Source organism: Coregonus clupeaformis, chromosome 2 (genome assembly GCF_020615455.1).
Source record: "Coregonus clupeaformis isolate EN_2021a chromosome 2, ASM2061545v1, whole genome shotgun sequence".
Classification (NCBI taxonomy): Eukaryota; Metazoa; Chordata; class Actinopteri; order Salmoniformes; family Salmonidae; genus Coregonus; species Coregonus clupeaformis.
Window position 1 is genome coordinate 40,436,530 of NC_059193.1, and position 24,097 is coordinate 40,460,626.

At 42.9% G+C, this 24,097-nt stretch overlaps 1 protein-coding gene across 1 annotated transcript; it reads left to right on the forward strand.

Annotated features, from left to right (window-relative positions):
• The first annotated feature begins 3,147 nt into the window (after nucleotides 1-3,147).
• Nucleotides 3,148-18,773, forward strand: sash3 (SAM and SH3 domain containing 3). Its single transcript, XM_041842063.2, has 8 exons — nucleotides 3,148-3,337; nucleotides 5,733-5,822; nucleotides 9,711-9,848; nucleotides 11,569-11,707; nucleotides 12,065-12,222; nucleotides 16,174-16,392; nucleotides 16,674-16,818; nucleotides 17,623-18,773. The coding sequence occupies exons 1-8, from the start codon at nucleotides 3,281-3,283 to the stop codon at nucleotides 17,865-17,867; spliced, it is 1,191 nt and encodes a 396-aa protein (XP_041697997.2). The 5' UTR covers nucleotides 3,148-3,280; the 3' UTR covers nucleotides 17,868-18,773.
• The last annotated feature ends 5,324 nt before the right edge of the window (nucleotides 18,774-24,097 follow it).

Sequence of the window (24,097 nt, forward strand, 5' to 3'; positions counted from 1 at the left end):
CCTCCAGACGTGACGCTTGGCATTCAGGCCAAAGAGTTCAATCTTGGTTTCATCAGACCAGAGAATCTTGTTTCTCATGATCTGAGAGTCCTTTAAGTGCCTTTTGGCAAACGCCAAGCAGGCTGTCATGTGCCTTTTACTGAGGACTGGCCTCTGTCTGGCCTGATTGATGGAGTGCTACTGAGATGGTTTTCCTTCTGGAAGGTTCTCCGATCTCCACAGAGGAACTCTGGAGCTCTGTCAGACTGACCATTTGGTTCTTGGTCACCTCTCTGACCAAGGCCCTTCTCCCCCGATTGCTCAGTTTGGCCGGGCGGCCAGCTCAGAAATGTTTTGGTACCCTTCCCCAGATCTGTGCCTCGACACAATCCTGTCTCGGAGCTCTACAGACAATTCCTTCGACCTCATGGCTTGGTTTTTGCTCTGACATGCACTGTCAACTGTTGGACCTTTTATATACAGGTGTGTGTGCCTTTCCAAATCATGTCCAATGAATTGAATTTATCACAGGTGGACTCCAATCAAGTTGTAGAAACATCTCAAGGAGGATCAATGGAAACAGGATGCACCTGAGCTCAATTTCGAGTCTCATAGCAAAGGGTCTGAATACTTATGTAAATAAGGTATTTCTGTTTTTTATTTTTAATACATTTGTAGAAAATTCTAAAAACCTGTTTTCGCTTCATCATAATGTGGTATTGTGTGTATATATAATTAATTTAAACCATTTTAGAATAAGGCTGTAATGTAACAAAATGTGGAAAAAGAGAAGGGGTCTGAATACTTTCCGAATGCAATTTATCTACTTCCTTTAATGTCTATTTCTGCATAGGCCTACTAATGATTGTTTTGTCTAACATGTATAATGTATACACATTTCCCTGTGAATTCTATTTCTAGTATTTTCTATATCATCCATCAGTTGTTTTTATTGGTTGTTATTGGCTCAAAGTAAAAGTTGCCCTTGAGTTGCAGGGTCAGGGAGTTGTCCCTAACCACTGAAGCAGGGGTCGATATGTTCTATCCCCCTAATGGTTAAGGTTAGGATTGAGGGGTAGGGTAATCTGGTCCTAAATCAAGGGCAACTTCTACCTTGAGCCAATAACAACCTAGAGAATCCACCGATGGGCAATAAAGAAAATACTAGAAATAGAATCCACAGGGAAATGCGTGACTTGACTGATCACTCTGTATACCTTATCAAGGATCAACATGGTCAAGCAGGCTGTGTGTTTCTCCTGTGGCAAGGATTTCCACCTGCCCAGCAGCTTCAGTTTCTAAATGTGTCATCTCTTGTTGGCTTTCACTTCCAGGGTTCAGGTCTGCTCTGACAGAATTACTTCGGGTGTTTTTGTAAAGCTGACTCAGTGCTGGAATCCTCAACTAGCATCTCTATCATACACAACCTCAACTAGCACCTCTATCAGACAGAAATCACTCTAAAGGTGGAACTCATCTTCTTCTGACCAGCATTTCGTATGACTGGCATGACAAGTAACAGTGCCCTACAACAAGTGAATATTACTTTGAGCACTCTAATAATGAGCACTCATAGCATATAGGATGTGGAAGAGTGAATGCCAAAAGGGATGGCAGCTTTCAAGCCAGGGTGGGGTTTTACTCCCACCCAGTACTGTAGTTTAGTAGGCCCCTACTCTATGTTAGGGTTAAGAGGAAGAAAGCCTCAACTACTCCTTTTACATGCAACAGATGATTCATTTCTCACACTCTGGTAGATCTGCCTAAATATAAACAGCATGAGAGGGATGCATGAACTTGTTCAACCCATTCAGGCCATCATTGTAAATAAGAATTTGTTATTAACTGACTTACTTAAATAAAGGTAAAATAAAATAAAATAAACATTCATAGACGCTGGGGAGTTTTGTTAAGAGCCCCGATGCTCGTTCTGAACGTTAAAAGGCATCACTTCCGGAACGGTTTTGGAAACATAAGGAACGTATCTGAAATTAAAATGGATGCCCCTCCCTTCAGCAAAATATATTTTACCTAAACCCACCCTGAATGCTTGAAAAAAAAAAAAAAGTAACCCTCCCCTATACCCAAAATAATAATTAAAACAAAGTGGATAGCAGAGAACATGTCTACCATTTACCCTTACTTCTTGGACAGACCAGAGTCTTAGATATGCAGTTTTAGAAACTGTTAATGGTCCTGTGTAGTAGGCTACATAGCATTGAAGGAATTTTTATAGTGCGCAGGGCTGTGGGCCAGAAGGTTGTGGGTTCACAGACCACCTTGGACAAGAGTAGGGATGGAACGCTCTCTTTTATAGTAAAAGCATTGCATGAATCTATCTCTCTTTTATAGTAAAAGTATTGCAAGAATCTATCATCGTAATTGCAGGTCGAGAAAAAATTGCCTTTTATAAACATTTCATGCAAGTAATACCAAGAAAATTACCGAAATTACAGGCTAAGAATGGACAGAGAGATAGCCCATCTTATCATATTTCTCCAATGCCAAATCAGTGTTGTTTGATTTGAAACTGTCCCTGTTTGCAAATAATTAAATCTGAGACATCATTAGGAATCTGAGCATTGTACTTTCGAAAGTTAGGCCTACCTTTCCACCCCAGACAGAGTAGGCCTACCGACACAGACAATTGTAATCTTTAACTGCTGGCTGCTCTTGTTCCGTGGCTTAAACCCTATTTTATATTAGCTATCCCCTATTTTAGACAAATTGGATTAGAACCATTACTTTTTTCTGACTATTTGTTGGAGGAGCTATAGGTGGACAGGCTCATTGTCATGGCTGGAATGGAATAAATGGAACGGTATCAAACGGTGTCAAACCACGTTTGATTCCGTTCCAATATTCCATTCCAGCCATTACAATGAGCCTGTCCTCCTATAGTTCCTCTCACCAGCCTCCACTGATATCAACCATTAGTTTTGTGAATTTAGAGATGAATCGTCTCTTTCACCAGCAATGTAGAGCCAAAAAGCCTGGCACACAAGGTTATTAAAATAATTAAAAGGAAGAAAAAATAAATAAAGCATTGTTGAGTTTCTCTGTCAAACCCAAACCAAAGTGCCTACAGAAGTTTGCTTCTCCACTTCCTGTGTGGTCACGTGACTTCCTCTCAGTCTCTGTGCTCCACTCTGCCAAATAAGAAGTCACTCTTTTTGTCTACTATTTTGTCAGAGTTCTCTAGTAGTGACATCAGAGTGACAGGAGCTGCTGAAGTCTGCATTGGTGCCTGTCTCTCCACTCTTTGACCACAAAGAATAGCAGGAGGAACCATAGAGGAACAATGTTACGGCGAAAACCTTCCAACGCCTCAGAGAAGGAGCAGGTGCAGAAGAAGAAGGTAAGGAGGTTTGGGTTGTCTGTGTTTGGATGGGAGGATTGTGTCTGTGAGTAATGACGACACAAAGTGCAATGACGAGGAGAAGCGCTGTCTGAACACTGCAAAAAGGGCTTTGGACTGCAAAAAGTCCTATTTCTTTTTCAAAATGAGCAGGGATCAAGTGAAAGAAGTACACTGTGCAAAAATATTTGCTAGAACATGATAGAGCAACACAACGTGTCCATCTTATTGATGAATGAACACATGATGGACAGTAATTTAGAGTGCTACTTTGTCTGGCTCATCCCATTGTACTAACTCAAACACTGATAATGAGAGGCACGTTAGCCTATTGCCTGTATGTGCTGCCTGTATGTGCAGCAAACACTGACAGGTTTTGCTACACAGACTTAGAAGAAGAAACCATTGTGGTGACCTGAAAAAAACATTCTGAAACTTGGAACTGAAATAGATGGAAGCCTTAGTTGTCAGGCTTAAAAATACTAAGTATTGCTTCTCATGGCACTAAACGTTAGTTCATCTAATATTGCTGTATGATTCATTGCTACTGGCCATGGACGTAGCAGCTAAGTTCAGTTTGAGTCAGACTTAGGCATTTTGTGGCTTCTCGCTCTAAAGCTCTACTGGCTTGGTTGGTTAACAGCTATTCTCCCACGTTTAACACCAGTGCCCTTGTTTTCCATCTGCATGCATCTTCTATGCTTCTATCCAAGTTTCATCATTACACATCTCATTACCTTAACCTCATTGCTCCTCACCACCACGACACACTATAGATGAGAAAGTTCAAAACTGTATGCAAAGATTATTGTTCAGGAGCAGATATACTGTAGAGAAAATGTATCTGAAACATGGGCTTCAGTGGGTTTTGATGCCAGAGAAGGCAAATGATTTGCTCCTCAGCAAGATCACCTAATGGATATTAGATGATACTAATGCCTATCATAAGAAACTACACTAAAACTCTGTCTTCTCTGAGAAGTTGTTCCTTCTAATTCAGTGGTTTGATTAGTGCAACATTCTCAGTAAGAGACGACACAGACCACTATTGCCACCAAGGCTGTCTAGACACCTGCAGCGATTGGCTGCTGACAGTTGCCCAACATGTACCCACTTTCTGTGGGTTTTTAGATAGGGGCAAGAAGGAGAGGTGGATAAGAAAATATGCCATGGTGTCACATGGAAAGCAATGGCTGCTTAGGGGAGAGTGAGGTAAGTTGAGCCAAAGTGGTAAGTTGAACCACCGTTGTTTCTAGGAAACCATACACAAAATGAATCATTTGACCAAATATTTAGGAAAGCGTCATCATTTCAGGGAGTCTGTGAAGGACGAAACCACATGAAATAAGGGGTAAGCAAGTTGGGTCCAAAAAACGGATTTTCATCAAGTCAAATTAATTTATTGTGTTAGAGGTTTCATGATGCTTGTAAGGTGAACCAATGGCCATGGGGTAAGTTAAGCCAATGGCAAGTTGAGCAAATGTAAGTGTTTTCTTCCCAGGCGTAATGCAAGGCATTATCGCTGGGATATGAGGTAACAACAGGGCCTATGTAAAAAGTGTTTTTAAAAAGTACTAAGTGTTTGTTTGGTGTTAAGATTCTTTAAATTATTAAAAGACAAAATGCAGGCTCTCCCGAGTGACGCAGCAGTCTAAGGCACTGCATCGCATGACTGGACCTTCGCCTCCTGAGTCAGTTGGGGAGTTGCAGCGATGAGACAAGATCGAAATTGGGGAGAAAAAGGGGCTACATTTTTTAAAAATTAAAATAAATATGACAAAAAGTGATTGTATTGAATTGTGTTTGAGAAATAAAGATAGACATGGTTTTAAAAAGGTAGTGGTAATATTTAATTCAGTACAGAAATGTGTAGGCGGCTTAACATACCCTGTGCCGTGGCTCAACTTGTTAAGTTCTCATTTTAATAAACCTGATGATTCAGAGTTTGTGTTTTTTACAAAAAATGTAAAATATTTAATGCATTGTCATTACAGTAAGTGCTCAACAGGAGGCCTAAACCAGTACCCAGGCCTAACCCCCCAAAGAGTGGCCACAGTGGCGTTTTGGCTCTTCTTCTCAGCTGTATCTGATCGTTTCCTCCTCCTCAAATCTAACAAATGTTGCCAAATGATGATAAATGCTACCATGTGTTCTCTACTGTATTTTAGATATCATGCCAATGTTCTATCTCCTCCTGGCTCATTGTCTCTATCACAACTGTCTCTGCGTATTTTACTAGAAGAACTCTCTGGGTGCCAAAATATCTTTGATGAAATGTTGTAGGTTTAAGACCACATGACTTGAATGTCGAGATTATCTTTTGTTATGACTCAAATGTGTATTTCTCTGGGTCTCCCCTACATGAATCCTCTGTGTCCTACCTCTGTCTCCACAGCTCACCCTGCAGAGGTCCAGCAGCTTCAAAGACTTCATGAAGCCCAAGTCCCCTGTAGTGGTGGACAAGGAGTTCAACTTGGACTACACAGTAAGTTTACAGTGTGACTGACTGGTTTTGAACCCGGGTCTCCAGTATGCTGTGTTAGCCCTCTGAGCTAAAGCCTAGACATTAGCTTGGGAAGCTAATGTAATTATTCAGGCCTTAGGCAAGGTTACTCATCACATGAGCATAGTTCACCGAACTACCTCTGTTAAAAACAAAAGCCTCTGCTGTCTTCCATTGGAAGCCATATGTATTCACAGAATCCCATCATGTTACAGTTTAATAGCAAAAATGGATTAAAGAAACACAGGGTTTGTTTCAAATTCAATCTATTAGTTTACTGAAATTCTAAAAGTACTTGTTCCTCGACGGAGGACATACTGGTTAACGGTCATGCAACAACTGAGTTTCAACCATACCCACAGTCACACTAAATTGTCTATTGAACACAAAGGGCAAACTGACATCAGTGTTTGAATCTTTAACAATAAAGGAAGTTTGCATTTCATGCTTCCCAAAAATTGCCAAAAACAAAACTGTCGACAATCGATACCAACAATAGCAGAGTTCTGCACTTCCTCAGTTTCACGTTGATGACAATATAATCAAACTTGAATGGATAGCATTTATTTCTCTACTGTATTTTACAAACAGTATAACTGGAAGTTAGAAGACAGAGCTAGAAGTTTAGAAGAGGTTTTCAACAAGGACAGGAAGTTCACAGAGGACGAAGCTTAGAGCTGCGTGTAAACCAAACCACATTGAGAGACAGAAGGACAGAAATACCAGAGCAGGATGTCCTCTGTAAAAGCTAGTCAAGCAGAGAACCACTTGCTGCTTTGTCTTCCAGACAGTCTGCTGCTTCACAGTCAGATCCATTCACTACAGCTAATTACCTCTCCAGAATCAGTGCCATTAACTGTGAGGGATTCTCCACCTCCAGAAATGATTAAATAATGAGATATCTGCCTAAGCAATGTTCCTATGATTTTGTTGGTGTTGATGTATGTGTGTGTGTGTGCTTGCATCGATGCTTTCGTATGGGTTTTTGCATTTCTTTTCTGTATGTATGTGATTTAATCTGCAGTATGTGTTTGCAGCACTTGTGGTCTGTTGTGCTGAAGATGGGGCTGTAGGCTTCCATGTTCACCATACAGCCATACTGACACAGCACTGTAGCCCTGTGGGGAGGAGCTAGTATGACTCACCGCACCATGCTCTGCTCCTCTCTCTCTCTCTCTCTCTCTCTCTGGGCTTTCTGCCGGTGACACACGCAAACTGTCATCACAGCCAAGCTTTACTGGAAGCACTCTCACCGACACAGTGTCCCAATCACTGATTCACGTCACACACTGCAATCTGTGTCTGTGTGTGTGAAGGGTGCGCGCAAACCACTCTAGAGCACATCATAACACAAGTTACATTGATCACTTACATTTATGTGTATAAAATCAGTTCGGTTAGGTGTAGCCTAGGGCTGTTATGGTGACCGTATTACCGCCACACCAGTGGTCACGAGTCATGATCGCAGTCAAATTCCACATGACCATCTAGTCACGGTAGATGGGGCGGCAGGTAGCTTAGTGGTTAAGAGCGTTGTGCCAGTAACCGAAAGGTCGCTGGTTCTAATCCCCTAGCTGACTAGGTGAAAAATCAGTCTATGTGCCCTTGAGCAAGGCACTTAACCCTAATTGCTCCTGTAAGTCGCTCTGGATAAGAGCGTCTGCTAAATAACTAATTTTTTAAAAATAACATTGACAAAATAACGGTAACTAGGCTTCTCCAATGCTATATAGGCCTTTTTTTTGCAACTTTTTCAAATCATAGTCACACACCTCATGTAGCCTAACCCATAGGCCTATATATTTTGATAAGGTTTGTATCACAACTAAAGTGGCCAAATAACTTAACATTAAGCAGAGCCTGGGGCCTCCCGAGTGGCACCGTGGTCTAAGGCACTGCATTGCAGTGCTTGAGGCATCACTACAGACCTGGGTTCGAACCAAGGCTGTGTCACAACTGGCCATGACCGGGAGTCCCATAGGGCGGAACACAATTGGCCCAGCGTCGTCCGGGATGATGGAGGGTTTGGCCGGGGGGGCTTTACTTGGCTCATCACGCTCTAGCGACTCCGGCGGTCCGGGCACCTGCAGGCTGACTTCAGTTGTCAGTTGGGCGGTGTTTCCTCCGACACATTGTTGCAGCTGGCTTCCGGGTTAAGCGGGTGGGTGTTAAGAAGCGCGGTTTGGCAGGACATGTTTCGGAGGACGCAAGACTCGACCTTCGCCTATCCCGAGCGCATTGGGGAGTTGCAGCGATGAGACAAGATCAAAAAGGGGGGTAAAAAAAAAAATCACGGGATTGGCATCAGCTAATTAAGCAACCCCCTCGTACCTTATTGCTTAATTAGCCAATGACCGTCACGTGATCTGGTCCTTCTCACAGGCATCTCAGCTCCGAAGTAGGCTACAAGTGAAGACAGAGACATCTGGGACGCAACTGTGTGTGTCCTTCTTATCGAATTCTGAGACGCATATTGAATATGTTAGAAGAACTGTCCACATTTTACTTTTCGTCAGCCAACAAGATGAGTAGGCCTAACGAACAGCAAAAGCATTAGCCAGCCTATGTCAATCTACTATCCCCCATAGTACAGAAATGTACCTATTCTATTGGTCACCTTGTCTTTCTGTGCGATAAATGAATATTCCAAACATACTCTAGGACAGTTGTGGGATGCAATAGATCCCAATTACTTTGGTTACCAATGTAATTAGAACTGTAAAAATAAATGTTTTGTCATACCCGTGGTATACCACGGCTGTCAGCCAATCAGTATTCAGGGCTCGAACCACCCCGTTTATAATAAGAATTGAGATATCTTAGAGAGCGTGAGAGGTGCTTCGGAGCACAACGATTGGCAGCCAGGAGAAGGGAATTCAAAAATTATTATATTCAGTCCAAAGACACAAAAGGCATGGATTTTTTAGGGGGCATTACGGCCACACAAGGGGGATGCCACCAGGAAATTCGAGGCCTGGTGAGAATATTATCAAGTGCTTGTCAAATTGTGAATGAGAGACTGATGAAGTGTGTGCAGCCTGCACAAGAAACAAAGCAGAGCTCATGTCTTTCATGCAACTTTTTTCAAATCATCATTAGAGTAGCATCATGCAGCCTTAGAATGTATTAAACATCAAAACATATAGCCCATCATTTGTATCACAACTAAAGTTGCATAAATAACTCTAAATTAAGCATATAGGAGGGCCTGTTTCTTTGTTAACCGCTCAACACAGAATAGCCGCCGCATGTGCGCACTCCCTCAGAGATTGTTTGGATATAATATCTATAATATTCTATTTTATTCAGCTATGTGCAATTGTATTCTTCATACTATAAAATCTAAGCAAATCTTGTCTGCTAAATGAACTAGTGTAGTCCACAATATGGCATAGCCAGATCAGGGCCTAACATAAAGAAAACTCAGAGTATGCTATTATGTTCTTCTGAAAGACTACATTTTCTTCATGTCACGTTTCTTTAGACTTGTCTGAAATAAATAATGGATTTATTGTGATGGTGTAGGCTATATTAAAATGATTTATTAGACTTTGTAAAATGTAGGCTAGATGTTCCAAAGGTCTGCATCAGTGGCTTGTAGGCTATGCATGGAAGCCAGGAGATGCTAAACCTGTTTATGTTAATTAACGGTCAATTACCGAGAGACCGGCAGCTATTTGCTTGACAAACACCTGCTGACAAAATTTCATGACCGCCACAGCCCTAGTTAGGTGACCCTGTGCACTTAATTTGTGTCTGAGAAGATGCATTTCTTGTGTTCCACATAGATAAAAACAACGCACAACAACCACATCTTGCAAAGATAGGCTTAAGTAAATGTTGAAATGGTAACCAAAATTAACCTTTTAGGTGCCAGAGGATGTGCCTGTGGAGGATGCAGTGAAGAGTGGCAGTAAGCAGGGGAAGAAGTCGTGGCGTAACGTCATCTCACGCACCATGACCCGCAAAACCTCCAAGACGGTACAGAAGGCCCTGGCAGAGGAGGGGGTAAGTGTAGCGTGATTTACTACAGTGCCCATAATGCTATCTGGTTTGGTCTTAGCAAAGATTGTTCCAAAGCTAACAACGTGATGTCTGTCTCCTTACCAATTAATCATCATAACTGACAGGTTGTCTAATAAAATGGCAATTATATTGTAAACATCTACATAATTTATGATTGTGCAACTAATTTATATTCAAATAATCAAATATAGATTCAAATGTATATATATATATATATTTTGGCATAGATATTTAGTTTAACCTTGAAAATGACAAAGACACTTCATTTGAGTTGTAATGGATATACAGGTAATAAAGGAATCACCAACATAAAGTGTCTTAATAGGGCGTTAGGCCACCACGAGCCAGAACAGCTTCAATGCACCTTGGCATAGATTCTACAAGTGTCTGGAACTATATTGGAGAGATGCAACACCATTCTTCCACAAGAAATTCCATAATTTGGTGTTTTGTTGATGGTGGTGGAAAACGCTGTCTCGGGCGCCGCTACAGAATCTTAATTGGGTTGAGATCTGGTGACTGAGACGGCCATGGCATATGGTTTACATCGTTTTTATACTCATCAAACCATTCAGTGACTACTTGTGCTCTGTGGATGTGGGCATTGTCATCCTATTGGGGCATAGCCATGGTAGCCAAAATGATGGCCTGCCCAGAAGGTTTATACATGACCCTAAGCGTGATGGGATGTTGATTGCTGAATTAACTCAGGAACCACACCTGTGTGGAAGCACCTGCTTTCAATATACATTGTATCCCTCATTTACTCAAATGTTTCCATTATTTTGGCAGTTACCTGTGTTTTAAATACTGTGCTCCTTTGCATGAAAATCTTCAAAAGGTTGATAGTGCCTCCCCCTAGTGGTCACATTAAAAAAAGCATCCAAACAAAGGCTTTCACAGCCTTAACTCATTCTAGCATACAAGGCTCAGTGGTGTAAAGTACTTAATTAAAAATACTTTAAAGTACTACTTAAGTAGTTTTTCTGGGTATCTCCACTTTACTATTTATATTTTTGACAACTTTTACTTTTTACTCCATACCTTTTTCCTGACACCCAAAAGTAATCGTTACATTTTGAATGCTTAGCCGGACAGGAAAATTATCCAATTCACTCACTTTTTAGAAGAGAACACGTGGTCATCCCTACTGCCTCTAATCTGGCGGACTCACTAAACACAAATGCATCTTTTGTAAATGACATCTGAGTGTTGGAGTGTGCCCAGGGCTAATTTTCAAAACAAGAAAATGGTGCCATCTGTTTTTCCTCAAGTATATTTTAGCACTTACATTTTACTTTTGATAGTTAAGTATATTTGGAACCAAATACTTTTAGACTTTTACTCAAGTAGTATTTTACTGGGTGACTTTCACTTTTACTTGAGTCATTTTCTATTAAGGTATCTTTACTTTTACTCAAGTATGACAATTGGGTACTTTTTCCCACCACTGACAAGGCTACACTACAGCACAGTATACTTTGGAGTGACTTTTGTATTGTGAGGTCCCCAGACAGCTGTCTGTAGGTGTACTTTAGCCCCATGCTAGGGCCAAGAGATATAAACAAAATATATGTATATACAACACACTTCACCTATCCATTTTTTTTGTATAATTAATATATGTCTATGGTTAGGGCATATTTTGACCTGAAGGCTCTGTCTGTTGTTGAACACTAAATAATATCCTCTATGTATACAGGGGGAGAGTGGTGAGGAGGGCTCCCTGTCCCCCACCACAGACTGGATGCAAGGTCTGACAGCAGGCAATAGGACCTCCGTGTGCTCCAATGGCTCCGAGGACACCGTCCACAGCCCCGTCTCTCGCCAGCTCTCTGGGTGTAAGTTAAGATATATTTTATTGAACCTATCTAACCAAGCCAAGTACATAAAGGTAACCCTCACTACATTCAAGTCAGAAGCCCATAGTAGATATGCGTTCTTATCATAGAAATGCCCAGGGTTGCTGGGCACTCCCATAACTAATCATGGCACAGCCACAAGGTTGGGAACATTGGAATAGGTATGGATATAAACTTTAAATATGGTTCAGCTCCCTATTGTTACGGAAACCCTTTATGAGACTAAATGGCTATAAGCTGACAATGCCTGTGAATAACTGTGATAGCCAGTGAGTGCCTGTGAATGCCTGTGATTTCCAGTGATTGTCTGACTATGGGTGTTGTGTATTAAAACAGGTGGGGACCGCCAGAGCCTGGACAGTGGCTACAGCCAGAGAAACAGCATGAGGCTGGAGGAGTCCGGTCCTCCCTACGAAGGCCCCTTCTGTGGTCGCGCCCGCGTCCACACAGACTTCATCCCCAGCCCCTATGACATAGAGTCCCTCAAGCTCCAAGTAAGTAACCTGGTTTAACCAGATTGACGGTGCACTTAGCATTCAGACTGGTTTAACCAGGCTACCAAGTAAGGCCCTCCTTAAAGAACTTGTTAATAGATTGTGAAATAAAAGAATGGTTCCTTAGTCATCATCCATGGCTGAATAGGGGCCAATTGTACTGAGCGCTGACCAGATTAGACATGTAACATAATTACAGTAGCTATTATCAGTAGCTCAGTGAAGTATAGAATTACACAGACCCACATATAGTATTTAACTGGAATGCAGATAATGTTTGGATCGAGGTAGTCATCCACTGTTTATCCTGCAGAAAGGTGACAGAACCACTTCACATAATACTACAAAATGTACAGTGCCTTCAGAAAGTATTCATACCCCTTGACTTATTCCACATTTTGTTGTGTTGCAGCCTGAATTCAAAATGGATTAAATATGTTTTGTTCTCACCAATCTACACTCAATACCCTATACTGACAAAGTAAAAACATGTTTTTAGGAATTTCTGCAAATGTATTGAAAATGAAATACATATACAGTGGGGAGAACAAGTATTTGATACACTGCCGATTTTGCAGGTTTTCCTACTTACAAAGCATGTAGAGGTCTGTAATTTTTATCACAGGTACACTTCAACTGTGAGAGACGGAATGTAAAACAAAAATCTGAAAAATCACATTGTATGATTTTTAAGAAAATAATTTGCATTTTATTGCATGACGTAAGTATTTGATACATCAGAAAAGCAGAACTTAATATTTGGTACAGAAACCTTTGTTTGCAATTACAGAGATCATACGTTTCCTGTAGGTCTTGACCAGGTTTGCACACACTGGAGCAGGGATTTTGGCCCACTCCTCCATACAGATCTTCTCCAGATCCTTCAGGTTTCGGGGCTGCCACTGGGCAATACAGACTTTCAGCTCCCTCCAAAGATTTTCTATTGGGTTCAGGTCTGGAGACTGGCTAGGCCACTCCAGGACCTTGAGATTCTTCTTACGGAGCCACTCCTTAGTTACCCTGGCTGTGTGTTTCGGGTCGTTGTCATGCTGGAAGACCCAGCCACGACCCATCTTCAATGCTCTTACTGAGGGAAGGAGGTTGTTGGCCAAGATCTCGCGATACATGGCCCCATCCATCTTCCCCTCAATACGGTGCAGTCATCCTGTCCCCTTAGCAGAAAACCATCCCCAAAGAATGATGTTTCCACCTCCATGCTTCACGGTTGGGATGGTGTTCTTGGGGTTGTACTCATCCTTCTTCTTCCTCCAAACACGGCGAGTTGAGTTTAGACCAAAAAGCTCTATTTTTGTCTCATCAGACCACATGACCTTCTCCCATTCCTCCTCTGGATCATCCAGATGGTCATTGGCAAACTTCAGACGGGCCTGGACATGCGCTGGCTTGAGCAGGGGGACCTTGCGTGCGCTGCAGGATTTGAATCCATGACGGCGTAGTGTGTTACTAATGGTTTTCTTTGAGACTGTGGTCCCAGCTCTCTTCAGGTCATTGACCAGGTCCTGCCGTGTAGTTCTGGGCTGATCCCTCACCTTCCACATGATCATTGATGCCCCACGAGGTGAGATCTTGCATGGAGCCCCAGACCGAGGGTGATTGACCGTCATCTTGAACTTCTTCTATTTTCTAATAATTGCGCCAACAGTTGTTGCCTTCTCACCAAGCTGCTTGCCTATTGTCCTGTAGCCCATCCCAGCCTTGTGCAGGTCTACAATTTGATCCCTGATGTCCTTACACAGCTCTCTGGTCTTGGCCATTGTGGAGAGGTTGGAGTCTGTTTGATTGAATGTGTGGACAGGTGTCTTTTATACAGGTAACGAGTTCAACAGGTGCAGTTAATACAGGTAATGAGTAGAGAACAGGAGGGCTTCTTAAAGAAAAACTAACAGGTCTGTGAGAGCCGGAATTCTTACTGGTTGGTAGGTGATCAAATACTTATGTCATGCAATAAAATGTAAATTAATTACTTAAAAATCATACAATGTGATTTTCTGGATTTTTGTTTTAGATTCCATCTCTCACAGTTGAAGTGTACCTATGATACAAATTACAGACCTCTACATGCTTTGTAAGTAGGAAAACCTGCAAAATCAGCAGTGTATCAAATACTTGTTCTCCCCACTGTATGTCTAATTTATATAAGTATTCACACCCCTGAGTCAATACTTTGTAGAAGCACCTTTGGTGACGATTTCAGCTTTTAGACGTCTTGGGTATGTCTGTGTCAGCTTTGCACATCTGGATTCAGGGATTTTCTCCCATTCTTCCTTGCAGATTTGCTCAAACTCTGTTAAAGGTGCACTATGTAGAAATCACTCCGCCATTTCCTGGTTGCTAAAATGCTAATAGTTCGGCTAATCACATTTACGTAAGTATTCACACCCCTTTGCTATGACACTCCAAATTGAGCTCAGGGGCATCCAATTGCCTTTGATCATCCTTGAGACGTCGCTACAACTTGATTGGAGTCCACTTGTGGCCAATTCAGTTGTTTGGACATGATTTCGAAAGAAACACACCTGTCTATATAAGGTCCCACAGTTGACAGTGCATGTCAGAGCAGAAACTATACCATGAAGTCCAAGAACTGTCCGTAGATCTCCGAGATAGAATTGTGATGAGGCAAATATCTGGGTAAGGGTATAAAACAATTTCTAGAGTGTTGAAAGTTTCCAAGAGCACAGTGGTCTCCATCATTGGGATATTGAAAACAAATATTGAACTACCCAGCCTAGAGCTGGCCGTCCGACCTAACTGAGCTACCGGGCAAGAAGGACCTTGGTCAGGGAGGTGACCAAGAACCCATGACCACTCTGACAGAACTTGGCTGAGATGGGAGAACTTGCCAGAAGGACAACAGTCTCTACACCACTTCACCAATCTGGGCTTTATGGGAGAGTGGCCAGACGGAAGACACCCCTGAGAAAAAGGCACATGACGGCACGTGAACTCTTTGGCCTGAATGTAAAGTGCTATGTCTGAAGAAAACCAGGCACAACCACACCCGTCTAACACCATCCCTACCGTGAAGCATAGTGGTGGCAACATCATGCTATGGGGATGCTTTTCAGTTGCAGGGACTGGGATACTGGTAAGGATATAGGGAACAATGAATGGAGCTAAATACAGGCAAGTCCTTGATGAGAACCTGCTTCCGAGTGCAAATGACCTTAGACTGGGGGCGAAGATTTACGTTCCAACAGGACAATGACCCCAAGTATACTGCCAAAGCAATGCTGGAATGGCTTCAGAACAAGAATGTGAAAGTCCTTGAGTGGCCCAGACAAAGCCCAGACTTGAATCCCATTTGAAATCTATGGAAAGACTTTTGTACACCAGCTTATGGTTATGGAAAATATATTTCACAGCGGTTTAGATGGTACAATGATTCTCTACACTATACTTGCTTGTTATGTCACATAAACTGAAATTAGCCGTACTATTAGCATTTTAGCAACCATGAAATGACGGTGCAATTTCTGCATAGTGCACATTTAACAGAGCTTGAAAAAATCTGCAAGGAAGAATGGGAGAAAATCCCCAAATCCAGATGTGCAAAGCTGATACAGACATACCCAAGACGACTCAAAGCTGTAATCGCCACCAAAGGCGCTTCTACAAAGTATTGACTCAGGGGTGTGAATACTTATGTAAATTAGATGTTTGTATTTCATTTTCAATGAATTTGCAAAATAATCTAAACATATTTTCACTTTGTCATTATGGGATATTGTGTGTAGACGGGTGAGATATAAAAAAAAAAATGTAATCCATTATTTAATTCAGGCTGCAACACAACAAAATGTGGAATAAGTCAAATGGTATGAATACTTTCTCAAGGAACTGTATGTGGTCACATTGTATTATATAACTGGGAAGCAGATTGGATCTAGTTTGAATCGAGGTAGTCATCATCCACTGTTTCTCCTGCAGAAAGGTGACATCATCCATATCATTGAGAAGGACCCGGTCGGCACATGGACAGGGAAGCTCAACAACAAGGTGGGCACCTTCAAGTTCATCTATGTCAACATCTTACCGGACCAGGCCACGCCGCCCATGAGGAAAAGGTGCTCCAACAAGAACCGCTTCTCCAAGGCCAAAAACAAGCCCCAGACCCTGGAGGAAGTTCTGGAGAGGATCGGTCTCACCGTAAGACAATCATATCTTCTTAATCTCATACAGATTCAAATAGACAATTGGCTTCGAGAACGCAATCAAAGAGCAATCATTATTAACTTAGATCAGTTCAGAGTTGGAAAAAGTTTAAACACAGAGTGCTGCATAAAGACAGTGAAATTGGATAAGTATTTGACAATGCATCTCGTATAATTGCATTGCATTCGAAGCTTTCAGAAGTCCCTGTCAAATGATGAACATTTATTTTTGGATTATTGTGCAATGCTAATGTGATGCTTCTCTCTGTTGTTCAGGAGCTGGGCTCTTTGCTGTCTATGCATGGCTTCCAGAGCCTGGAGGACTTTGGCGGGCTGAAGGAGTCCCACCTCAACGAACTTAACATCACAGATGCTGAGCAACGTACCAAGATCCTGACTGCTACTGAGCTGCTGCGTGACTGTAGGTCCACTCTCAATTCCATATAATAACATACTAGATCACACACGAAACACACTATAGGGAGCCCATGATCACATAATAATCATAGAAAAACTAAGCACACAGATGCCATGCTTTACTACAGGTAGATGATGCCATAATGTACCTGTAAGCTATCACCCCATTGTATGTATTCATTTCTCTTTTACATGGGAGCCTCCCTCATAGCCTCCTATGTGGTACTTCAAGATGTAATGTAATGCAGGACATTTTCAGCAAAGCCTATAAGTGTATGCTTTTCTCTATACAGTGCCATCTTCAGCTTTCTCTCCTTTCTTGGAAAGTATCCTTTCCGGGAATATTGTTACCTAATTAGCTTCATTTTATGAGGCAAACTGTACAGTAATGGTACAACATTCCACTCACATGTTCCTGCTGTGCTCATTGGCCTGTAGGAAACCTCATTTGACCCTCAGAAACACTTTGATATGGGAGCTCTCTTCCCTCCAGCCAGATCATTAGCCCTCTTTTAAACACCTGTCCTCTAGCTGTTTCCTCTGTTCTGAACATAACTGCTTGGTTGGCCGTTAGCCTGAGGGGCTAGCAGCTTCAACGTGCTTCCCTGTTTTAATTACATACACTATAACTGGGATTCAAACGAACCACATTGCGCTGACGTCGCACTGCACTTGACTTTAAAGGCAATTTCCCTGACATTAGAGGCACATACACATAATAATGACATTTGTACCAACACTGAAATTGATGGGATCGTTATTTACGCTGTATTGATGCTCATGATTGTTTTGTCTTTGTCCCCGTCAGCGGATGATGAGTCTGAGCCAGAGGAGGAGGGAAGTAGCGCTGAGGAGAAGGGTGACGTACCCAGGGACTCAGGCTGCTTCGAGAGCACAGAGAACATGGAGAACGGGCGCCATGAACCAGAGGGAGAGCCTGGTACGGAGCAGAAGTCTAACCAGGAGCCAGAGCAGCAACAGAGCGAGGAGGAGCAGCTGAGTTCTGTCGAGGAGCAACTGCAGGAGCTTACAGTGGATGAGGAGGTCTCCTGAGCGCTGAAGAGAAGAGAAGCTCTGGAATTGAAGAGAACCTTGGTTGGTTGACTTTACTAACGGACATTTATCAAAAGTCAACGACAATTGGTTGATTTATTCAAACCATCAGAATAGAGCGATAAAGTCAGGATTAAGCCACATATACTGCGAGGGAGTGTCTTTTCATTTGTGGCCCCCACACTTTTGAAACAAAGGGCCATAGGGACTGCAACCATAGCATGCGCTCCACCAGTAACTACTGAAAATGTTTTGGAAGAATGCAAGACCTTTTGAAAGTATCTATTTTTTGTTGAAAGCTGTAAATACAAATTGATTGTGCAAGTGTCGTCCTTTTCCTTGATACCATGTCATTTGAGCAGTTCTGAGTGGATTTTGTATATACTGAGAGCATTCATATCATCTTTCCAGGGTACTGTTAAGACCTTAGTAAGGACATACAAACTTTAATATTCTTCAGTGTGTTTTGGACCTGATATGGTCACGTATTTCCTATTATTTCCATCAATGAACAGGTAAGAAACATGACTTTCCTGTGACTTTTAAATCCTTTATTCTGTCATGTTTCATCTATTATTTTTGAACATTTGAGGTATTTTAATTTTAAATGTTTTGAGTTTTCAATATGTAATGCTTTTGCATGCATGTTTTTTTTCAACCGTTATTTTAGAAATAGACAACCAATTCTTGAATATGACCTATGAATGAATGTTTATATATTATGTGGACTGTATATAACTTTTAGACATTTGACAGCACCAAAGCCATATCTCATGTGTTCAGAGTTTTCATTGTATATTTGTTTTTACCTTTTTGTTGTGTTGATCAAAGTTAACATCTATATGTCTGTCATAGTTGTTAGGTTGACTTTTCTGTATTCAATTTGAAATAAAACACTTTTTTTTATACCGGTGGAGATGATTAAAAGAACTGATCAGATCTTCTTGACCACCTCCGAAAGGAGGAATTGATTGGTTGGATAGGCTATGGCAGTCATGACATTTGTCAGCCGGTCAGGAACAAGGGCAGGGGAAAAAATACATGTCATCTGTATGCACTTGAATAGTGAATGGAGGCCGCTTTACCACTGGTTCGTTTTTTTAAATCATGCCAGGTAGGCTACTCCAGTTAATTCTCTCCACCCATCAACCACTGTTTGAGGAGCATGCAGCCTCTCACTGCGCGACAGATGATATTCCGCCCAAACTCTGTATGCCATCGGCTCTCCAACCCTGTTCCTGTAGCTACCCAGTGTTTCATTTGGGAAACCAAGTGAAATCTGTTCGGGAACATTGATAGTAACAGTTTCACAACAAAACAAATTAAACTGTTGACAGCCCCTCTCCGCACGTTTGAGAAATGAATAGAGAAGATGGAAACGCATGGTGGTGAAATATTCTGTTGCTAAAGGTAATGTCAGCCTATTAATTATGAAAATACAGTATCAAAAATGCCCTACACTGTAAGACTTTCCTGTAATCTCAACAGTAAAAAACACTGTAGAATGCACAGTAAAGATGGCGCCGTACTGGATGGCTGTCGTTTTGCAAGCTCCGACCCAACTGTGCTATTTTGTTGTTTATTTTTACTATATTTTCACAATGTATCCGCTCTTATTTCTTACAACCGACAATAACTTTTGATCATGAGATCAGCATTTACCCCAATTCCGGCTTCTACTTCGACTCATCTACCCTGGGCTCTCTCTGTAATTCCGACCGAATTTCCGGGCTACCCAAGAGGAAACGCCAGCGTTACAGAGGCAAGAGGAGGGAATCCTGGTGAGAATAAGGCGAAGGGAAAACCGGCCACCTCTACCCCGTCCAGTCTACTGGCCAATATACACTCCATAATAAGATGGATGACCTCCGATCGTGGATTTGCTACCAACAGGAATCTCGAAACTGCAATATTATTTGCTTTTCTGAAACATGGCTCTCGAACAAGATACCTCCATGGCTATCCAACTCGACATCAACACCAACTGGTGTGCTAACTCCGGCGCGGTGGAAGTGTCGACCCACTGTTCACCTGTCTTGGAATACCTGACGGTCAAATGCCAACCCTTCTACCTCCCGAGGGAGTTTTCAGCTGTTATCGTGACTGTTGTATACATTCCACCTCAGGATAAGAAAGATGAACTGTACGAGGCTATAAACAAGCCAGAAAATCTACATCCAGAGGCTCCTTTTCTGGTTGCCGGCAATTTTAATTCCGTGTCACTAAGACACGTGATGTCCAACTTCCATCAACATGTCTCCAACACCACTAGGGGCAATAAAGTCCCAGACCACTGTTATTCTACCCACAAGCAAGCATACAAGGCCTTCCCTCATCCGCCATTTGGCAAATCAGATCATGACGCCGTACTCCTGCATCCTGTTTACAAGCAGAAACTCAAACAGGAAGTACCTGTGACTCGCTCCGTTGAGAAATGGTCACCAGAATCAGAGCTTATGCTACTGGACTGCTTTGCAAGCGCTGATTGGAATGTGTTTTGAGATTCCGCCGATAACATTGATGAGCTAACCACCTCCGTCACCAGCTTCATTAGAAAATGTATAGGCGACGTTGTCACCACGGTGAGGGTTCGCTGCTTCCCCAATCAAAAGCCCTGGATTAACACAGAGGTTGCCGCTAAACTAAAGGACAGGGTTACCACACACAGAGCTATCGTAGACAACCCTGAGGCTACGGCCGAGGACAGGAACAAGTACAAGAAGTCCCGCTATGACCTCCACAGAGTCATCAAATGAGCAAAAGGACAATATAGGAATAAGGTGGAATTATACTACACAGGCTCCGATGCCCGCCGCATGTGGCAGGGTCTACAGTCCATTACGGATCACAAAAGAAGACCCAATCATGATCTGCTCAACGATGCCTCTCTACCAGACTAACTCAATGTATTTTATGCATGTTTTGACAACAACAACATCGTGCCGGGTGTGAGGGCCGTCAACGATCCAGAAGATTGGGCGATCTCGCTCTCAGAGGCCGACGTGAGGTCTTTAATCAGGTCAACACCCGCAAAGCCGCGGGGCCCGACAGTATTCCAGGGCAAGTTCTCAGTGCATGACAGAACAGCTGGCAGGCTTAATCACAGTCATTTTCAACCTCTCCTTGTCCCAGTCTGTACTGCCCTCATGTTTTAAGATGACCACCATCATTCCTGTCCCCAAGTACTCTAAGGCTTCATGCCATAATGACTACCGCCCTGTAGCACTCACTTCTGTAATCATGAAGTGCTTTTAAAGGCTGGTTATGGCACACATTAACTCCACCATCCCAGACCCACTCCAATTTGCAGACCACCCCAACGCAATCTCAATTGGTCTCCACACTGCCTCACCCACCTAGATAAGAGGAATACCTATGTTAGAATGCTCTTCATTGACTACAGCTCAGCGTTCAACACCATTGTCCCCTCCAAGCTCGTCACCAAGCTTAGGACTCTTGGTCTGAACACCTCCCTCTGCAACTGGATCCTGGACTTCTTGACGGGCCGACCCCAGGTGGTGAAAGTAGGCAACATCACCTCCGCCACGCTGACCCTCAACACAGGTGCCCCACATGGGTGTGTGCTTAGTCCCCTCCTGTACTCCCTGTTCACCCACGACTGCGTGGCCACGCACGACTCCAACACCATCATCAAGTTTGTTGATGATACGACAATGGTAGGCCTGATCACCGGCCACAATGAGTCAGCCTACAGGGAGGAGGTCAGTGACCTGGTAGTGTGGTGTAAGAACAACAACCTCTCCCTCAACGTCAGTAAGACCAAGGAGCTGATCGTGGACTACAGGAAATGGGGGGGCAAGCACGCCCCTATCCACATCAAAGGGGCTGCAGTGGAGCAGGTCGAGTGCTTCAAGTTTCCAAATCACTAGACTTAAAATGGTCCAAACACACGCGCACAGTTATGAAGAAGGTGCCACAGCGCCTCTTCCCCCCTCAAGAGGTTGAAAAAGTTTGGCATGGGTCCTCAAATCCTCAAATAGTTCTACATTCATCACTGCCCGGTATGGCAATAGCGCTGCCCTCGATTGCATTGCGCTACAGAGGGTGGTGCAGACAGCCCAGCACATCACTGGGGCCGAGCTCCCTGCCATTCAGGACATTTATATTGGTAGGAAGGCCCGTAAAATCGTTAACGACTGCAACCACCCAAGCCGTAGACTATTCTCTCTGGTCCCATGTAGCTCAGTTGGTAGAGCATGGTGCTTGCAATGCCAGGGTTGTGGGTTCGATTCCCACGGGGGGCCAGTATGAAAAAAAAAACATGTATGCACTCACTGTAAGTCGCTCTGGATAAGAGCGTCTGCTAAATGACTAAAATGTAAATGTTTCCCCATAGCAAGCGGTACCGGTATATCAAGTCTGGCACCAACAGGCTCTTGAACAGCTTCTATCCCCAAGCAATAAGACTGATAAATAGCTACACGGACTATCTGTGTAAACCTTGTATCCTTATTGACCTTTTATTTTTGCACTGTCTCTATGCACACTCACAGGGCTCTACACATTCACTCCATCAACTTCTCACTCACACATACACATAAATATATACTGACTCTACACACACGCACACCCTTCACATACAAGCTGCTGCTACTCTGTTTATCTTATATCCTGTTGCCTAGTCACCTTACCCCTATACATACAGTGAGGGAAAAAAGTATTTGATCCCCTGCTGAATTTGTACGTTTGCCCACTGACAAAGAAATGATCAGTCTATAATTTTTATGGTAGGTTTATTTCAACAGTGAGAGACAGAATAACAACAAAAAAATCCAGAAAAACTCATGACAAAAATGTTATAAATTGATTTGCATTTTAATGAGGGAAATAAGTATTTGACCCCCTCTCAATCAAAAAGATTTCTGGCTCCCAGGTGTCTTTTATACAGGTAACAAGCTGAGATTAGGAGCACACTCTTAAAGGGAGTGCTCATAATCTCAGCTTGTTACCTGTATAAAAGACACCTGTCCACAGAAGCAATCAATCAATCAGATTCCAAACTCTCCGCCATGGCCAAGACCAAAGAGCTCTCCAAGGATGTCAGGGACAAGATTGTAGACCTACACAAGGCTGGAATGGGCTACAAGACCATCGCCAAGCAGCTTTGTGAGAAGGTGACAACAGTTGGTGCGATTATTCGCAAATGGAAGAAACACAAAAGACTGACAATCTCCCTCGGCCTGGGGCTCCATGCAAGATCTCACATCGTGGAGTTGCAATGATCGTGGGAACGGTGAATAATCAGCCCAGAACTACACGGGAGGATCTTGTCAATGATCTCAAGGCAGCTGGGACCATAGTCACCAAGAAAACAATTGGTAACACACTACGCCGTGAAGGACTGAAATCCTGCAGCGCCCGCAAGGTCCCCCTGCTCAAGGAAGCACATATACAGGGCCGTCTGAAGTTTGCCAATGAACATCTGAATGATTCAGAGGAGATCTGTGTGAAAGTGTTGTGGTCAGATGAGACCAACATCGAGCTCTTTGGCATCAACTCAACTCGCCGTGTTTGGAGGAGGAGGAATGCTGCCTATGACCCCAAGAACACCATCCCCACCGTCAAACATGGAGGTGGGAACATGCTTTGGGGATGTTTTTCTGCTAAAGGGACAGGACAACTTCACCGCATCAAAGGGATGATGGACGGGGCCATGTACCGTCAAATCTTGGGTGAGAACCTCCTTCAGCCAGGGCATTGAAAATGGGTCGTGGATGGGTATTCCAGCATGACAATGACGCAAAACATATGGCCAAGGCAACAAAGGAGTGGCTCAAGAAGAAGCACATTAAGGTCCTGGAGTGGCCTAGCCAGTCTCCAGACCTTAATCCCATAGAAAATCTGTAGAGGGAGCTGAAGGTTTGAGTTGCCAAACGTCAGCCTCGAAACCTTAATGACTTGGAGAAGATCTGCAAAGAGGAGTGGAACAAAATCCCTCCTGAGATGTGTGCAAACCTGGTGGCCAACTACAAGAAACGTCTGACCTCTGTGATTGCCAACAAGGGTACTAAGTCATGTTTTGCAGAGGGGTCAAATACTTATTTCCCTCATTAAAATGCAAATCAATTCATAACATTTTTGACATGCGTTTTTTCTGGATTTTTTTGTTGTTATTCTGTCTCTCACTGTTCAAATAAACCTACCATTAAAATTATAGACTGATCATTTCTTTGTCAGTGGGCAAACGTACAAAATCAGCAGGGGATCAA

Coding starts and splice junctions, on each gene's coding strand:
- sash3 (XM_041842063.2), top strand. CDS start 3,281: ATGTTACGGCGAAAACCTTCCAACGCCTCAGAGAAGGAGCAGGTGCAG. Junction 12,223..16,173: donor TAGAGTCCCTCAAGCTCCAA/GTAAGTAACCTG, acceptor TTTCTCCTGCAG/AAAGGTGACATCATCCATAT. Junction 16,819..17,622: donor TACTGAGCTGCTGCGTGACT/GTAGGTCCACTC, acceptor TGTCCCCGTCAG/CGGATGATGAGTCTGAGCCA.